The following is a 20,218-nucleotide window of genomic DNA, read 5'->3' as shown; positions in this document are numbered from 1 at the left end:
TCACTGTACAATTCTTTTAATTTTCTGTCTTTTGAAAGAGAATAAAATACCTGAGATCATTAAGTACACATGAACATCACGAGCAATAATATAATTGAAGACTTAAAGGGGCACATACTGCACTAATGGTCAGGTTTGTTTACCTTGTAGGTTAAGTTCAGTGAACTAACTGTTGACATGTTCCGGATGTTACAAGCCCTGGAAAGGGAGCCAATGAATTTAGCTTCCCAGATGAATAAGCCAGGAATGCAGGTGATCTTCTCCCTATGTTTGCAGTTTTGGTTAACACTCTTGCTGCTTCTCCTCCTCATGGAATGCTATTATTCAACAAATGCTATGAATAAACAGGAGAAATAGATAAAGCATAATAACAGTAACACTGAATTTTAAAAAAGATATTTGATGAAGAAGATAGTAAAAACAGGCATTGATAATTCTTCTGTCATATACAGCTTGTATGTGTACTGTTCTCTGTGTATAAATATAGGAATCTGCTGACAAACCTACCAGACGAGAAAACCCCCACAAGTATCTGCTCTACAAACCAACCTTCAGCCAACTGTACACATTCTTAGCAGCATCTTTTAAGGTATTTATGATCCAATCCTTTTTAAAATGTGGGGAAAGTGTGCCATAACTGGAATCTGAGAGTCACTCTTCTCTTTGAATATTTAAGTCAAGAATTTAGGGAAAATATGAAAATGCAACTGCCTTCTGAATATATTAGTCATAGCTATTTTTGAAATAGAAATTGCTCTTGATATTACGAATGCCCCTTACCTTTAATTAACAAGAATACTGATTCATTATCATTCTTCTTCCTCCAGTTTTTATTGCTAAACTACATTAGGCATAACAGTCAATGCAGAACTAAAGAACAAGAACAGATGGCATAGGCATGTTAGATGTTCAGGCAGCTGTGAGAAATACTGGGTTATCTGGAAGAACCATGAGAGGTCGGGATTCCTCCCAAAGTGTCTATAGAGAAAGCCACGGATGGGAGCTTGTCTTTTAGACCTATAGCAGGATTTTTACTTCTCCATTTCAAGTTTTTCAGAGAACATTCTGTAAATGATAAGGCTTTTGAAGCACAGAATTTCTTCAAAATCTTTGGCAATAGTTATAGAATTTAGATTAGCAATGCTTTTTGCTGTGTAGAGAGAAGTTGGAAACAGCAAGAGTGGTTCTTCTTTTGGAGAAGACAATATGTTAGATTAGTTCTTGTTTTCCCCACAACTTAAAAATATTATGAATTTTAAATATAAAACTATTGTTTCCTATGTTTGTTGTTTTGCATGTGTGATTTTCTTTAATTTCAGGAGCTGCCTGCCAATAGTGTGCTTCTGATTTACCTGTCAGCCACTGGCGTTTTCCCCACAGGTCGTTCTGATAGTGAAGGTACAATAAAGGAATGCTCCCTGTTGTGAGCAGGGCTTGAATTCTCTTTATTTTCTACAAAACTGTGGCCCAGAGCCCACAGACCATCTCCAACTTTCTAGAGAGGCTTCCAAATTGAAAGCTGATCTATTTGTTGAATTGGCTATCTTATAGATATCCTAGTCTGTTTTATTTGCTGAAATATTATATACTAGGGTCCACAGACCATCAGCAAATTCACATACTGAATGCATGCCTCACTATCAGATTTGCCAAAAGCATACACACACACACACACACACACACACACACACACACACACAGAATAACCAAGCCTAATTATCTATTTTACATCATTGGATTTTTCTGTGCCTTTAAGTGCATTAGGGAATCCGGTCAGCGGCTTCGTTGTGGCTGAAAGTCTTTGTAGAAATCAGTGCACTTTTGTGACTGTGAAAGTTCAAGTCCTTGTCAAGATTTTGTTTTCTGTCCTTCTATATTTGGTTTTTATGCATTCAACCAGTAGAATATTGGGATGCTATTTCAGAATGAAAAGGTAAAATTGTCCAGAATATGTGAGTCAAGAATATATGAAATTGGTCAGAATAGATGAGCAGCTTGGATGTAAATAAGGCAATTAAATCTTTGGACAAAAAGGAACTTAACATCCTTAACATTTTCCTCCTCATCTGTTTGTTGAAATTTGCATTCCTTTATACAGTGCATGTCCCTACCATCTTCCGTGCATGACCGACAGAGCCTCTTGAAGTGTTAAAATGGAAACAAAACAAAATAAATCTCAAAGTCTCTTCATTGCAGTGATTTTTTAAGGGATAAAATATAATACTTACATTAAAAGTGATCAGAATCATAAACTACTTAAATGTTTTGTAATAAAATTATTTCCACGTCCTATCCTATTGAATCAGATTTTCTGGGACCCTGCTGAACATATCGACCTCTTGTTTTATTTTTTTCAAAATACAATAGGTACTAACTGAATGGTCCTTTGAAAGAGGTTATTCCTAATATCTCACAGTTGCTGTCCCATTTAGACAAGAGTTTAACTAACTGATATGACCAGTGGGAAAAGGCTTCTTCAAAACTGGAACTACAGTGGTTGATATAATAGTGAAAAAATAGATATTTTCACACACTGAAATTTGACAATTTTTTTCTTAAAAATGATGTTTTATCAATAAGAATTTTCAAGTTCCACTCAAAATTTTCCCTAAATTTTACTACTAGTGGCTCACTTTATTACATTTAAGAAATTATTAGACCTTCATTCTGCAACTTTCTTAATTTTGTTAAACCTAAGATTTTAATTTTGCTTGAAATATAAAGATCATTTTGAGCATCCCAGATCTTTATCCCTTTTATTACCCAGAGTAATGGGATGCAGCAGATTCTTGTTTTGTTTCTCATTATATTCTGTTAATAAACTGATGAATAATTAAATGGGTTTTTTTAATGTTGAAACATTTTTTAAATGCTGAAATAATTTAAGTAATGTACTAAGCTAGACTGTTAAATTTTAGAATAATTAAAATGTTTTGTAATTATCTCCACTTGTATCAGTGAGAGATTCACACAATATCTTTGTATGTGGACATCAGATCGTTACTCTCCAATTGAAGTCTAGGATTCTTCCCTTTATTTTTATAGGTCCTTATGATTTTGGAGGGGTGCTTACTAATAGTAACCGGGATATTATAAATGGAGATGCCATCCACAAACGAAATCAGTCCCACAAGGAAATGCACTGGTATGTATTCTGGTTTTTCCCCCTATTATAAAAATTATAGTTCTCTCCTATAAAATGTAAAGTGAAATTGGAACTTTCTTGTAGTACTAGCAATGTCCCTCCAGATTACTGTGGATAGCACTTATTTGGATTCTGTCAATATTTCAGGCTCTATCCTAGGAAATTAGAATTTTTGACTGATACTACTTTAAAATTTTTCATTGAGTATCTATTATATGTCAGGCACTATTCAATCACTGAGGATATGTCAGTGAACAAAATTACATTCAAGTTGTAGGAGACTGTAAATATATACATAAGTAAATAATATGTCAGGATATGATACCTGTTAACATAAATACAAACTTTGTAATGTAAAGTTCTGTTGGTTTGATATAGCATAAATAGACTTGATTGTATAGTTTCAAGTGGATTTCATCTATGAAAGTTTGCTCTTTTTCTAAGTACATCCCATTCACTGCTTAGGCCATTATTAGCTCTGGATTTTCTGTAGCTGAGAGAGCAATCTGGTTATAAAGGACTCTGGACTTGCTTGAAACTGCATTTCTTCTAATAGCACTTTACATAAAAATGTTAATTGTTCATATTAAACAATGGGGAAGGAAGGGCAGCAAGGGAGTTGTTTCAGATTATACATATAATAGCTAACAGTTCCCAGCATTAGTGCTGTCATTGTAAATGATTTGTTAATACATTGTTAATACGTTAATACATTTACAAGAAAAAGTTGTATTTGAAATACAATGCAGTTTGTTGATATTGCTCATTGACACATCATTTTGTATATTTATGTTTACATTTACATTAATATTTATACATATACGTTCATTATCCACTAAGCCATGGGAAAGAGAGCATGCACACCAGAATTGTGACCTTCTTAAGCAATGGCTCTCAGTTGTGTGTTACTGGACTTCAGACTTTGGGTCCAGTAGTCCTTCTGTGTGGACCAATGACTCAATGTTTAACAAGCACCCCAGCATATTCTGGTGTAAATGTCCAGAGGAAGCATAAAGAATAGTAAGGGGGAGCCCTACTTATTGTCTGCAATATTACAATGTAGCCTGAAATATTAAAAATCTTTGAAACAGGTATAGAGTTTGGAAACTCATTGAAATACAAATCTGTTTGTATTGTTACATCTTGTTTTCAAAATACATTCTTGAAAGGAGCTTTTAAATAACAGCTACCTAAATGCTGACTTCTGAGGTTCTCGTGTTGTGTGTTTAGTCCATCTTTAAATATATAGATTTCTCTTTAGCTTAAATATTCTTAAATTATTATTAACCCTGAATTTTTTTTCCAAAAATACTCAAAGTTTTCTAACCCAGTAGAGACATTTTTTCTTTTACTTAATTAATCGTTGTTTTTCTCTCAGTGCTATGATGAAAAGGAGATGTGAGCAGATCAAACTGAAGAGTAAGATTTCTTGAAACTTGGGCGGTACAGTTATACAATCATTTATTGTTGTTGTTTTCCCAGCCTTCATCCTGGAGATCTCTATCCTTTCACAAGGAAGCCCATGTTTATCATTGTGGATTCATCCAATAGTGTTGCATATAAGGTGAGTTCCATGAGTATTCCTGTACATGTTAGACGTTATGACAGCACCCCGAGGTAACCAGTCTGAACATGTCTTTTTATTTTGCTTTACTTTATTTAATTTTACACGGTTTGTATTTAGTCTTTCTTTTCTTTTGAGGTTGTGCATGCTAGTCAGGATCTGGTGCTATGAATAGAAACAAGAAGAAAACGCATGAATGGACACTCAGTGGAAAATAATAAATCCTCCTGAAGGAAAAAAATATTCAAGATTTCCAAGATCTCTGGTGGGAGGTTTATTTTTTGTTATATAACCCAGAATAATTTTCTTTTATAGAGGTGGAAGTATATGGGCAAATTTTATTTTCTAGTTTTCAAACTTTTTCTCTTTCTGCACGCTGAGCCTCTATAATTGAAGTAAAATTTTATCCCATGTTATACAATTACAGTCATTGAATTCCAACATACAGTGTTTCAAATGCACTTAATTTTTTTTTTTTGTGACAGTAAATAAAAAAAACATGGCTCTGAATGCTGAAATTAGTAACAGGGATCCAACTTGAAAATCCTTTGTGTTATATTTTGCTAGTAAACGAGTGGTTTTCAACGATTATTTAAAGAATGCCAGCAGAAAAACTCTTTGAAGTTGGATATTAGGATTCAAGCTATAGTAATTTACAGGAAAATGCCTGTATCTTTGGAGTCTTTTGTGTATAGTTGGAATATTTCATTAGCAAACAGTATGTTCAGAAATATGCTGGAACCACAGAATTGCCAATTAAAACTATTTCTGTTGTGGGTGTTCATGTGATTAGATGGGGAAGCCAATATGAGGAGGTTTATTTCAGGAGAGCAGTGGAAATGTCTGGCAGCCAAGAGAGGTGATCCTAAGCATGTTTTCCATCTTAATTTTCATGTTCAGTTTCATTTTTTAAAGCAAAAGTCTGAATCCCAAGAGCCTTTAACCCACCCTAAATTTTTCAGCATATGTCCTGCTACCCATTTTGTCAAGTTTAACATTACAACTTCTTATTTTTAGGAAAATAAGCTGTATACTTTGTATATTGTGTGTGCATTGTTTTTAATCTTAAAAAGGTTTATTGGCTACCATATTTAAGCTTATAAAACAAAAAGAGTCCAGGCATTTTGCATCTTCACAGAATTCAAAAGAAGCATTCTATGTCTTTGTCAAGGAAAAGAAATCTTTTGCTACAAGCACAGTTTAATGATGTGACAATATGTAATACACCAGATCAAGTGTATTGCTTAGTATGATGTAGCATGTGTTTAGAGTGTTTTAGCAATCTATTAATTTCTCTCAATTTAATTGGGCATTATTTGATACCACCTTTTATAATCTTAAGAATATCATTCACTTTATGTACCTGCTATTTCCAGGCTACTGTTGGATGTAGAATGAGTTATTGGGTGCTTATTTTAAAATACATCATTGTACATAATTAGACATGTATTTACTTAGTTATGTATTATGACTTATTAATTCTAGATTTCAATGTTCTGATTCCCAGGATAACAGTGGAATAATAGAAAGGGTTTTTTTGTTCGTTTGCTTTTTATGGCACATGCTGTATCACTCCTCTTAAAAATTAAAAATGCAATTGTCTAAAACATACTAATATTCAGAAATGGAATGGGGAGCCCATATGCAGTAGGCAGATCAGAGCATGGCACAGACCAATTTTGTCTTTTTCAAAATTTGTACTATTTAATGCCCCTAAATTCAGTGTGCAATTCTCTGTGTTAACATATGAAGGTGTCCGGTATTTACTTTTCCCACAAAGTATGTGTAAAAAGTCTTGAACTACCATTTTGCAAATTTCTAATGAAAAAAAAGAACTGGGTGACCAATATATTTTCCCAAGTGCCCACTTTGCTGTATATGTTTCATACATAATGAGTGTTTTACGAACACATGTGTGTCTTCTAAATGTTTCTTCATGTAAATCTAAACATTTCATGTACATTTCTTCATTTAAGTATTACTTTTTTCCTTTTATGAAAGTAACTCCTGCATATACTTTAAAGTTGTAGTTCTCAACTCTTTCTGTGCATCAGAAACATTCAGAGGACTTTTCAAAACAACTGTGCCTTAGCCCCAACTCCTGTGGTTCTAATTCCCCTGACCTGCAGTGGGCAGCAGATATCAGTATAATTTCAAGTGTGTTATCAGGGTGAGAACTACTCTGAGAACTACTCAGTCAACAGGTCCCAATGGATGTTACTAAAATCAGCAGTCTTCCGCTCTCTTGCTTACCTGATTTGCCTCTTCCCAGAGGTTACCATGTACATCTCTTTTTGCTAATTAATTTGATATTTAACCATTTTTCCAGATAACAGGCTGTTATTGATATCTCTTGATCCATCAGGTTTAGACATCATGGAAGAGAATTGAGCTCTCTTTCCTCCTCTTATCCCCAGCTCACATTTATACCTTTTACCTCCTACTATCCACTCAATAGACTTAGATCATAATTTTGCTTCACTGAATATTTAGTGCTTATATTATTATGACGTCAAAATGCTTTTGACAGCTAAGCCACATGGTAAATTTTTTCTTTCCTATTTAACTTCCTGCCTTTCCTGGAGCAAATAATTGTCTATCTTTGATCCTTGTTTTTTTTCCTGAACTTATCACTAATTCAACCCCAACTCCTCATCAATTATCTGAAGTCTTTCAGTTTGTTCAGATGCATCAGTCTCTTAATTTTATCTTCATGATGAATTATCTTCCAGAGCCTCTGAACTGGTGCCCTCTGCTTATGCCCCAGAATCTCTTTTCATAATTATCCTGGGAATTCTTCGTCTCTCTTCTGTGTTGGATCCTGTTTCTGGAATCCTCTATCTTCCTTTTGGACACTTCATTTACTCTCATTTTGGCTTAGCATCTCCTGCAGTAGCTTCCTGAAGAAGAGTGAATATGAGGCAAAATATTTGAAGTCTTGCACTTCTGCAAATGCCTTTGATTTACCCTCATACTTTAGTGATAGTTTTGGTATAGGTTAGAAATTATTTCCCTTCAGAATTTGCTAGGCATTGTTGCATTGTTTTCTAGCTTCCAGTATTTATTAAGAAGTACAAACAATTTGATTCTGGATTCCTTTACAGGATCTGTTTTTGGTCCCTGTAAGCTTATAGGATCCTCTCCTTGACCCCAGTGTTTTTCAACTTCTTAGCAGTGTGCCCTGGTCTGCGTGTGCTTTTTACCATCTTGCTTTGTGTGTACTTGGTGAGTCCTTTCTGTTTGAAAATTGCCCATTTTCTTGAGTTGTTCCATTGATTTCCTCCCCCCCATTTTCTCTGTTCTTTCTTTTGGGAACTTTCGTCATTCATATATTAGATCTTCTGGTCTAGTCCTCTGATTTTCTTGTTGTTTATTTTCCATCTTCCAGTTTTGTGCTCTTTAGGAAATTCCTTTCCCTTTATCTTCTAACTCTTTTATTGATATTTTTCATTTGTTCTATAGATATTTATTCCATAAAGATATAGCTGTGTTTGTATGTATAAAACATAACATATATACATATGTAAGTATCTCAGTTTTTATCCTGGTTGAAATATCTTCTCTATCAATGATTATTTTAAAATTTCTCCCTGCATGATATCTGTCTCCTCCATGTTGATGTGTTTCTGTTTGTTTTTGCCTGTAGATTTCATATTGGAGACTTTCCTCACAGTATTTTAATTTTTGTTTGCTCATATTTAAAAGAGTGGAAGCTAGCAAGATGGCCGGAATCTGAGGTGGATAGAGCTTGTCGTACAGGGCGACTATCTATCAGTTGAATAATGTCTGATGTCAGTATCTTTAGGTCTTTTTCTTGGTCTGGCCATATTCACCAGAGCAAACTATTCTGCCTGGAATGTTAACGTCAGCATTGTGCTGTTTTCCTTAAAGTCTGTGTGTGTGTTTATATTTATATATACATGTATCTTTATGTCCCCACTGTGTCACAGTTAAAGATTGTTAATAAATATATATTGAATGATTAAATGAAAATAGACACTATTATCCTTACTTTACAGTTGTGGAAACTTGGCCTGTGGAAGTTAGGTATCTTGCTTAATTGAGGCCAGCAGTCTTTCTCATTCCAAAGCCCAAGCTCTTTCCACACTTGGGAAGAGAGGAGCTTTGCATGCTAGTTTGAGCCTCATTTTAGAGGAGACTGATTGAAATGCCAAAATCTGTATAGCAGGTATGGCCCACATTTTGGCTCTTACATTTCCATTAGAGAATAGACAAGTTGTAATGGCCTTATCTGCAGTAGTGTAGAAGTTAAAAAAAAAATCCCTCAGTCTTTTTGGGCAGCAATTCTTTTAGTTCTGCTTTCTTTTCTTTGGAAAAAGACAATCCTTTGAGTATTTAAGTATTTATGACAGCTGGATTCCTGCCAGTGAACATGACTACACATTTGTCAAAACAGTCATATTTGTCTAAACAGCCTTGACCTAAAGTATTTGACTGATAGCTGCAGATTGCTGCAGCCTATTAAGGCATCCACCTTCATAACAAGATTATGTAAGAGCTCTCTGCCAGTCAGCCTCATCCATTCCTTTTCTTGCTACTTTGAAAGACCATCTCTTTGGTTTTGGCCTTCTGCAATTATAGTGTGATATACCTAGGTCTTGTTTCTTTATATTTAACTTAGTGGGATTTGTTGAACTTCTTGAATTTATAAGTTGGACATTTTCATTACTGTTGGAAAATTTACAGCCATTGTCTCTTCACATGTTGGCCATACCCCAGCTTTTCTGTCACTTCCTTTTGTGAGTCTGATTATATATATACATGCACCGTTGTCATGATGTCTTCCACAGCTCTTGATCTCTCTTCTGTATTTTTCCATCTTTTTGTTTCTGTGGTTGAGGTTTGGATAATTTCTTCTGATCTTTCCTTCAGTTCACAAATTCTTTCTTCAGCTAGGACTGACTTACTATTAAACCCGTTTATTGAGTTTTATAATTGTTGTAGTGTTTTTCATTTCTAGAGGTTCTACTTGGTTCTTTTTCAAATAATCCTTTGCCCTTTATAATTCTCTATTTTCAATTTTTTTCCACATTTCTTTAAGCTTGATGAGCATACTTATTTTATTATTTACTGTCTGACAGTTCTGCTTTTGCTGCTTGTAGACACCCTTTGTTGTTTTTGTTTCCTTGCCTGCTTGATTATCTTTGACTAGTTTCTTCTTATCCTCAAAATTATTTGCGGAAATGCACTGAGCTCTAGAATGCAAGTGTAGAGTAAGATAAATTCTAACCGAAATGAGCAGGCGACGAGAGGCAACAAAAGGCCAGGCAGTTTATTTGAGCGCAATCCCAGGCGAGGTACACCAATCTGCACAGACACAGGCCGGAGAAAGCGCGCCCAACCAGACAGGCGGGGAGTTTTTATAAGCACAGGGAAGGGAGGGGGGAAGTGGGCCGCACCAGGGGTATGTGGGGAATTTTTATTGGCTCACGGTCAGGTGATGGACAGCCAGAGGTCTCCTCCTTCCGGATGGAGGAGGTGTGCATCCGGGGTTTGTCAGCACGTGAAGGGACTGGAATCCAGGAAGAGCTGTCCGTTCTTTCCTTATATGGGACAGAGCTATTTGGTGCTGTCTTTGTTCAGCTTGCACTGTCCTCGCTTTCTTCCCTCCGGTACCTCCAGCCTTACAGCAAGTACATTCATTCAGAGAGGGTCTGCATTTGCTTCTGCTAGATACCTGGAGGCACTTCCATTTTAGACTGTGGTTTGGGGATTACTTAAGTGGTGTGAATTTGGGCTGCAAACATGCTAGAGGGCTGGCTTATAGTTAAACCCTCGGGGACTGTTTGGTTAGTTTTGTTTGTCTCTGCTCTGCACCAGTTTTCTTTGAAGTCCCCTGAGGAGTGGTCATGAGGGAAAGCAGGTGAGAAGTCTGGTTTGAGTTCATCCTTACACCTTTAGGGTCTCAATTTAACAGGGCCTGTTTGCTATTAGACTTACATGTTAAGCAGACCCTGAGCTTTGACTTCTGTCCACGTCTCTGGATAAGGCCTATAAAACCTGAATTCAAGTTACCCGATTGCCATAGAGCAAAAGAGCTCTGGAGTCGGTCTTTTTTCTCAGTCCGTCTGCTGGTGTTTTCCTCAGCTCTCTGCTCCCTGACCTCTTTCATTGGAGTGCCCTGGCTTCCATCCTTGTTCCTCTTCCTTTCCAATGTCAGTGGACCCCCATGCGTCCACTCTGTGGACTCATCTCTATGCTGGTAAGTTCCAAATTTACGTCTCTAGCCCAGACCTCTCGGCTACTCCAGTCTTGAATATAGGCTACCCACCGCACCTCTCTAGTTGGTAATTCTAATAGTGACTGCAAACTTAATATGCCCATGACAGAATTCCTAGCCCTCTTCCACCCCCAGCTTTCCCCTATCAGTTCATGACTATCATGTTTTTAAAGTTACCTGGGCCCAAATCCTTGGTTTCCTACTTGACTCCTCTTTCTCTCACACCCTGTGTCCGTCTCAGGAAGTCGTCCTGGCTGTGACTAAGTGTCCAGAATCTCCCCACCTCCACTGCCTCTGGTCCACACCCCTCGTCTCTCCTGGGATTATGGCAGCAGCTTCCTCACTAGTCATCCTCATCCTGCCCTAGCTCCCCCACAGAGTGTGCCTGAAAGTCAGATCGTGTCACTTCTCTACTCAAAGTCTCTGAAGCCTCCTCATCACAGAGGAAGGCTTTATGTTGTCTGGCCTGGCGCACCCCCTCCCTCCCTCCAGTGCCTTTCGGATCAGATCTCAGATCTCTTTCCAGTCTCCTTATCACTCAGTTCTCTTCGGCCGCATTGACCTTGCCCCTAAACACCCTGGCAGTCTTCTGCTTAGGATCTTTGTGTTTTCTTCCTCCTGCCATGAATCCTCCTCCAAACATACCCACATTGTTCTTCAGGTATTTGATCAACTGAAGTTTCAGAGTAGGGTCTTCCCTACTAGCCCAATTTAAAATTAAATGCCTCCCCAGCCCTCTTTATCCACCTTTGTTACTTTATTTTTCTTAATAATCATAACAGTTAGCTTCCATATAGTGCCATACTGTTCTAAGCACTTTACAGAGGTTAACATATTTAATCCTCTCACACCCTGTGTGTTACTTTTACTGTCCCCATTTTACTGATTAGAAAACCAAGACACACTAGCTTGGATTAATACTTAGCCTATAGGCACACACCTGATCATCTACATTTGCTTTCTTACAGCACTAAACTATGTTTTCTACCTTTATCTTGCATCTACCTACCACTTCAGCATTTTATTAAAAATAATAATAAGAATAAGAAGAAGAAGAAGAAGAAGAAGAAGAAGGGAGAAATGTGGGATTCACATATAAATCAAGTATAAAAATCAAACGAATATTCATATTTGACCTGATTGTTTATAGTTCATAATGCGTGATCAAAACCGAAAGTCTCTGTGATGACTGCCCTTGTACTGTTCACCATGTAAAAACTTATTCACTATGTAAGAACTTGTTCGTTGTGCTTCAGAAGATTGGAGACTGATGAGAATTAGGCTTGGGGTGGATTAATGATTGTGCATCGAGTCCCCTGTACAGAATTTTATTGTTGTTAACTGTTAACAACCATTTGATCAATAAATATGAGAGATGCCATCTCAAAAAAATATATATGAAAAAGAAATCAGTAGACTATTACAGTTCACATTATTTAACTGTATTGTCCTCTCGAGTGTATTTCCAAGGGAAGCAACTTCAGAAAAATGGTAATTCCATTCACCAAGACACACACAAAAAAGTTAACTAATTTGCCCAATGTCACACACACAACTCGTAGGTGACTGAGTTGGTATTTAAACACAGTCTGAGTATAAATTCTGTACTGATAACCATCCTGTATGCTGTCTTTCCATATGTAGCACTTGTTACCTCTATGAAATTAAATAAATTTTTTATTCAGTTTACTGTGGATCTCTACCTGTCGCCTCCACTGCTATCAGCACCAGAAAGATAGGATTAAAATTTTTTTTAAATCTGTTAGGTTTACTGTTGCATCCCTAGCAACTAGAACAGTGTTCAGTCCACAGGTTCAGTGAGTATTTGTTGAAGAAGAGATCTTTAAAAAGGATACAATGTCTGTTTTAAAGCTGTAAGATGTTTTAAAGTCTCAGTTAAGTAGATTTTCTGGGAGAAAAAAATCTAATGGTCATAGGGAATCTGAAAATCCCAGTCACAGGGTATAAAGTAGAGGAAAGTGATCAAAGAATCTCCTTTTTCCCACAAAAAGGGCTCTAATCCTTTTGGGTTTACCAATAAATAGTTTTAAGCTTTTAGAATCAGGTACATAATTCCAGAGCAATGCAAAAGATCAGAGCTGTCTAATTCATTCTATAGCAGTTAGGCCACGAGACACTGGTATGACCTTGAGCATGTCCTTGGTCTTGACTAGCCTCTTTTTCCATCTCTGTAAGACAGGTTGGCAATACTGATCTTACCAGAGTCAGCATTATAGGTTAGGATCTGAGGAGACTAGGACAGCTCTGGAAAGTGGCTAGCACTCAGTAAATGAAAGGAATTATTATGATAAGGACACCATTTCAAGTCAAAAATAGCACAAAGGAAAATTATTATTTTCATTGCAGGAAGAAATCTGTAGTCATTTTTATTGAGGTTGGTTTGAATAAATCAGTGTAATGAAATCTTTAGAATGGGTTCTTCTTTAAGAACATAGTATGTCTTTCCATTTGTTCAAGTCTTCATTTTTATCTTGCAGGAGTGTTTTTAGTTTTTTTTTTTCTTTTTTTTTTCACTTCTTACTAAGTTTACTCCTAGGAGGTTTCTCTTTCTTCTTGTTTTACCAGTTTATGATTTTACTTCCAACATAGGTCTGCCTTTAAGGGAAAGGATATCCTTAATCATGGAAAGAGTATGCTGCCTGATAGGGTGGTTTCTTGGTAGACAGCCAAGTGGCCTCTCTGTGTAACATGGCAGCCATGTATATTCCTTTATTTTAAAAAGTCAATAGTTTACTTAGAGAACTTCATTATTTTGAGAGGTCCTATTATGTATGCATGGTAGTCATACACGAATGGCGGTTTCTTCAGCTCTTACTTAAGTTTCTGCATCTGCTTATGAGTGTAATAGGGCCCAATCTGTACACTTAGTGATGTGCTTTGGAAAATTGCCAAGTAACTAACCTTGGTCAAATCTTTAATTAAAGTTTTAAATTCTTATATATTCCAGAATTTCACAAACTTATTTGGACAGCCACTAGTCTGCTTGCTTTCTCCTACAGCATATCCAAAAGCTTTACAAGGTATGTTCTGTCATTACCTGTTATACCCATAGGTTATAAATAAACACTGCCTACATTTTGAATCATGGTCACATGTTTTATAATGTTTAATGTGGCAGGTGTCAATATGAAATAAACCCAGAAGTCTTACCAAGAACCAGATTTCTTTAATGTGCTACCATTAGGCCTTGAGATAATTTTAAAAGTAATGATAAATCATCCTTGAGAAAAGGGTGGTCTTGGTCCCTTGCTCTTCGGGACTCATGACTTGTGAATTTTAAAATTTGTTTCGCAGGTGTTTGTTTTGGTGCACTTGTCATTTTCCATGTAGTATGATTCCCGTATCTCTGGCTACATATTTCAGGCATCTTTTAAGACCATGAGATTTCTGGTCTAGAAAACTTCTCAGCCTATGCCTAAGAGTTAGGGTAACCTAACTGACCCCACTAAAAGGGTTTCTTTTATTCACATTTTTACCTTGTTGTATTTTTTAAAATAAAGAACCTCTTCTCAGTATGCCAGAGAGGCATGTCAATATTCTGGTTGTTTCTCAGATGTCTGAGAAGTGAAAGACATAGTCTCTAGTAATTGGTCCTTAGCAAGCCACACGTAGTTTAATTTTAACTCTAGTCAGGAAGCTGCGTAAAATGCTGAACGAACCTGAACGTGTTTTAGCAGTTCTTGTCACTGTTTCACTATCTCCCTAACTGTGAATAGTGCTGACGTCTCTCTGTGGGAGGTGGCATTTTACTGCTACTCCCCAGCCAGAAGTCCTGTCTGCTGACATAGTTTGACACAGGAAGTGATGGTCAGCATTTGAAAGCCTGAGAGAAGCTGGAGACTTTTCACCGTTGTTTTAAGGTAAGTTCTGCTGTTTAGCAAGGAAAAACATGTAGAAATATAAAGTTCATGTACATAAAAGGCAAATTACTAAGGAATAGAACTTACCTTCAAACAACGGTAAAATTCTCCTGCTTTGAGGACTTTGTTAACCAGTTATCATTCCTAGAGAAATGTAACCCCCCCTTCCAATTACTCAAGAGTACTTTTTGCTATCAGTTTGTTTTATCAAGATGCAGCTTTGTTTAAAATTGCATGGTCTAATGGGTTAATACCAAGGTTATTTGGTCTGAAATGCTTTTTGTGTAGAGGGTAAAAGACTTTGGAAGCAAACTGAATTTGAATACCAATTTAGCCACTTACTTCCTGTGTGATCTTACAAAATTATTTAGCCATTCTGTGCCTGTTTCTTTTCCTATCAAATGGAGATAATCATAGTACCTACCTCATTAAATAATTCTGGGCACATAGCTAACTATCATTATTAATATGCTTAGTTGTAATTTATATCCTTAACATTTTTTAGTCTAGTATCCTGTTTTTTGTGCTATACAGCTTAGACCTTTAATCCCTTAAATGTGCCCTTTTTGGACACAAAACTGACAGATGCTTGAGTACATGGTAATGTCAATTCCTGCACCACTGGTATCTAAAGTCTACAGTTCTCTCTTTAACCAATAATTAATTTACTCATTCAGTGAACATTTTTTCAACATTTATTTATCAAGTACCATGCTAGGCACTGGAGATAACACTGACCAGACAGATGCAGTCATGTTTCTCACAGAGCCAGAAGTCTAGTAGGTGATACAGACAAATAACAGGCAATTACTGTAGGTGCTATTAGTGTTTCATAGGTGGCACATGCAACATGTAAGAGGAACTCCTAACCAACCCTGGAGGGTGAAGAAAATACATGAGAAGATGTCTGAAGTGGAGTTGAAGGATATGTAGAATTCAGTGGGGATGAGAAATGGTTGAACAAGAGTGTCCTAGCAGAGAGAGATAGCATGTGAGCCCTGAGATAAGAGCTCTGAGATGAGACAGTTTATGGAACATTTAGAGAAATTAAAGTGGCCCCTTCTAGTTAACAGGAAGAGTTTGTGGGACTGACTTATGAAAAACCACTTAAGATTTGTTAGTAGATTTAAATGGAAGACAATGGGTGCCACCAAAAGATGTTAAACAGAGTAGCATGAAAAGAGCATTCGGTTAACCTTGTGAAGAATGAATTGGAGAGGAGCGCTGATGGAAATAGGCAGCTGGTGGTGGCCAGAGTGAGGGCATTGGCTGCTTAGCTGCTTCAAAAGAATCTAAGCCCAGAGAACCTCCAGGATGTGTGGTAGACTGGGTGTGAGGCAGTAAAGGACGCAGGAGGCAGGGGTGGATGTACAGGTTCTGGCTGAGGTGCTGGTGGAAGTGGTGATGTGATGCTGGATAAGAAGTAGATTTGTAAGAGAACAAAAAGGGAGAGAATTTGCTTTCAGTTTCAGATATGTTGAGTTTGAGGTTACCTTTGGGAGCTAGATTGAATAGAGTAGTTTAGAGTAACTGTCCGGTAGAAATACAAGGGAAGTCACATACATAATTATAACTTTTCTAGGAACCACATTCTTAAAAAGTAAAAAGAACAGGTGAAATTAAGGTTAACACTATATTATTTTGTCCTGAAGCTTTGAAATCCCATTTATATTTTACATTTCACAGTGTATCTAAGTTTGGGCCAGTTGCATTTTAAGAGTCCAGTAGCTATCACAGTTCTAGACTAAAGAGCTCCACCTAGGCTGCAGACAGAGAATTGGAATCAGTAGGCATTTAAATGATAATTGAAATTATGGTTGCAGATGAGATCTACAATGTGTAGGACCAAAGGAAATATTTATATTTAAGAAGAGCAACTAACAAAGGAGAATGAAAAGGATTGGCATTTCTAGTAGTCATCAGAGAATTCTATCATGACTGCCCATGGTCTAGCACTTGCCATATTTGGTTGAAATGTACTGGTTGGAGGGCAAAGGGCAAAGGAATTTGTTAATTTTCCATTTCTCCCAAGTTTACCAGGCTCTTTGTTAAGTTTGTTCAGCAGAGTGCAATGTACTTGTGGTATGTTTTTGTAGTTCCGTGCAGAATCTACTTTGTTGAGTTATGATTTAATGACATAGCTTTTATTCTGTACATTATCAGAATATTAAAATGTTGCTGAAATGCATCTCCTTATCTTTGCAAAACTGTTTTCCATATACATAACGTGTTTGTTATTGCAGATCAATCTCAACGAGGTAGCCTCTTCACTCTCTTTTTGAACAATCCTCTAATGGCCTTCCTATTTGTCTCTGGATTGTCAAGCATGCGTAGAGGCCTGTGGGAAAAATGTCAAGAATATCTTCGAAAAATCAACCGCGATATTGCCCAGCTACTCACCCATTCACGTTCAATAGGTACCCTACTAATCTAACTGCACACTTAACAGAACATACTATAATGGTTTTAAATTGTTTAAAATTATATAAATTGTTTGAATTTTTGAAGGTATTTGTTAAAGGCAGGAAAGTTGAGAAGGTTTTCCTGAACTTCTTCCCCTCTGAAATGTATTTTCCATTTAAGCTTCCTTTTACTGTCACCTTTCTCCTCTTGCAGATCAGGCATTTCTCCAGTTTTTTGGGGATGAATTTCTTCGTTTGCTTCTCACAAGATTTATCTTTTGTTCAGCCACCATGAGGATGCACAAGATTTTTCGGGTAGGCAAAGAATATTATTTAAGACCAATTTTACCATTTTGGGTATTTAAGAGTTATGTAATACATTTTACCTGTACTAAATAAAGTTTGAATTGATTCAAAATGATATTCACAAATTAATATGTAAGGTACAAAGATAAACAGTATAACATCTGATTATTTGCCCCCCAGTTTAAGAAGTAGGATGTTTTCATTAGCTTTGAGACCCCTCTGTGGGTCCTCCCTGATTTTCTCTCTCTCATATGAAACTGTAATCCTGAATTTTATAATTATCATTCACTTTCTTTATACTTTTGCCACATGTATTTGTATTCTTACACAAAATGTTGATGGAGCCATATTGTATATCTTCTACAACTTGCTTTTTTTCAGTCACTATTCTGATCCTGAGGTTGAGCCAAGTTGATAACTGTAGCTTTCACTCATTTGTTTTCACTGCTCTATAGGGTCCAAAACTAACGTATATATGTGTATCACAAACTACTCACCCATTCTACTGATAATGGACATTATGGTTGTTTCTAGCTTTTTATTATATTATAAATGATGCTACTGTAAAATCTATCAGTTCCCTAGTGCACATGTGGTGTAAGGTTTTCTCTGGGGAATACACCTAATAATGGAATGCAAGGTCAGGCGATTCAGGCACATTCAGTTTTACTGGGTGTCAGTTTACACTCACTAGCGGTGCGTAGGAGTTGCTGTTGCTCTGATCCTTGCCGATACTGTGTTCATACGCTTTCATGTGAATCTTCTGGATGTAAAGTAGTAGCTTATTGTGGTTTTAATTTTCATTTCCAGGATTGCTGCTGAGGTTGAGCAAGTTCTCATATGTGTTATTCTGTGTTCTTTATGTAGAATGTGTTCAAGTCTTTTGTCCATTTTGCTCTTAAGTGGTTTGTTTCTCTCCATATATTCATGTAACTACTTAATGGTGTTCATTGAGGTCTTAAAAATTTTAGCCATTTTTTAAAATGTTTTATTAAGGTTTGATTGATATATACTCTAATGAAGGTTTCACATGAAAAAACAATGTGGTTTCTATGTTTACCCATATTATCAAGTCCCCACCCATACCCCAATGCAGTCATTGTCCATCAGTGTTGTAAGATGCAACAGATCCACTATGTGCCTTCTCTGTGCTACACTGTTCTCCCCATGATCCCCCACACCATGTATACTAAACATAATATCCCTCAATCCCCTTCTCCCTCCCTCCCCACCCGCCCTCCCACACCCCTCCCCTTTGGTAACCACTAGTTCATTCTTGGAGTCTCTGAGTCTGCTGCCCTTTTGTTCCTTCAGTTTTGCTTCATTGTTATACTCCACAAATGAGGGAAATCATTTGGCATTTGTCTTTCTCCACCTGGCTTATTTCACTGAGCATAATGTCTTCCAGCTCCATCCATGTTGTTGCAAATGGTAGGATTTGTTTTCTTCTTATGGCTGAATAGTATTCCATTGTGTATATGTACCACCTCTTCTTTATCCGTTCATCTGCTGATGGACACTTAGGTTGCTTCCATTTCTTGGCTATTGTAAAAAGTGCTGCGATAAACATAGGGGTGCATATGTCTTTTTGAATCTGAGAAGTTGTATTCTTCAGGTAAATTCTAAGGAGTGGGATTCCGGGGTCATTTTAGACATATTTTTTGCTTCTGTAACATTTGGTTATTTTTCGAATATATGAGAACAGTTTTTAAAGTCTTTTGCAACTTTTAGTTTTAAAATATGCTATGTTTATCCATTTTATTATTATAACTTTAAAATGTGAAAGACTTATACAGTGAATACCCATATACACACAGCTAGATGCCACAGTTAACATTTTGGTATATTTACTTTCTCACCTATTTGTCCATTTGTCCATCTTCTTTTCCATTCAACAATTCATTTCATTTTTAGTTGCATTTTAAAGTAAATTGTGGCCATCAGTAGACTTTACCCCTCAACACTTCATGATGCATAAAAAATGTTATTTTATGTGTGTACATAAAATTTACTTTTTAAATGTAAAGTTTATATGCCGTGAAATGCCCAAAACTATTATATGCCATTAGGTGCATTTTGACAAATACATATATTTATATAACTCAAACCCTGATCAACTTATAACAGCACCATTCCAGAAAATTCTCTCCACACCCCTTTCCTATCAGTCCACTGCCCATTACTCCAAAGGTAACACTATTCATTATTGTTTGCCCTATAGGTTAGTTTCACCTCTAAATGAACTTGAATTATAGTATGGACTCTTTGGTGTAAACCTTTGACCAAACATTCTTGAGATCCATTCCTGTTATGTATAAGTAGCTCGTTCCTATTAATTACTGAGTAGTATTCCATTGTCTGAGTGTACCACAGTTTATTTAGTCTTTTTCCTTTTGATGGCTACCTTGACAGTTTTTAATTTTGGCAATTATAAATAAAGCAACCTCTGAACATTCTTGTACATGTCTCTACACAAACATTATGTTTTGATTTTTCTTGGTCATACGGTAGGTATGTGTTTAGCTTTATAAGAAACTGCCAGACTTTCTCAAAGTGGTTGTACCATTTAATGTTTCCAGCAACATTGTGTGGAAGTTTCTCTACATCCTTGTCAATATTTGGTTTTGTCAGTCTTTTAAACTTTAACCAACCTGATGGATTTATGGTGGATTTATAGTG

The 20,218-nt window shown here is 36.5% G+C and overlaps 1 protein-coding gene across 4 annotated transcripts in view; it reads left to right on the top strand.

Moving 5' to 3' along the window:
• The window catches only part of SCAI (suppressor of cancer cell invasion), a 138,177-nt gene that overhangs the window by 95,969 nt on the left and 21,990 nt on the right, over positions 1 to 20,218 (top strand). For 2 of the 4 annotated variants that reach the window (XM_057499024.1, XM_036913958.2), the window contains 8 exons: positions 151 to 252; positions 488 to 589; positions 1,320 to 1,398; positions 3,046 to 3,145; positions 4,628 to 4,709; positions 13,919 to 13,991; positions 17,075 to 17,248; positions 17,448 to 17,548. In XM_057499024.1, coding sequence (XP_057355007.1) covers positions 151 to 252; positions 488 to 589; positions 1,320 to 1,398; positions 3,046 to 3,145; positions 4,628 to 4,709; positions 13,919 to 13,991; positions 17,075 to 17,248; positions 17,448 to 17,548 — 813 coding nt within the window. Of the gene's footprint in view, positions 1 to 150; positions 253 to 487; positions 590 to 1,319; positions 1,399 to 3,045; positions 3,146 to 4,627; positions 4,710 to 13,918; positions 13,992 to 14,687; positions 14,832 to 17,074; positions 17,249 to 17,447; positions 17,549 to 20,218 lie in introns of those variants that run through there. The other 2 variants (XR_008996634.1, XR_005030579.2) reach the window with 2 other exon arrangements.

This window comes from Manis pentadactyla, chromosome 3 (assembly GCF_030020395.1).
Source record: "Manis pentadactyla isolate mManPen7 chromosome 3, mManPen7.hap1, whole genome shotgun sequence".
Lineage (NCBI taxonomy): Eukaryota > Metazoa > Chordata > Mammalia > Pholidota > Manidae > Manis > Manis pentadactyla.
The sequence above is the reverse complement of the archived record's forward strand: the minus strand, read 5'-3'. Positions and strand labels throughout refer to the sequence as shown.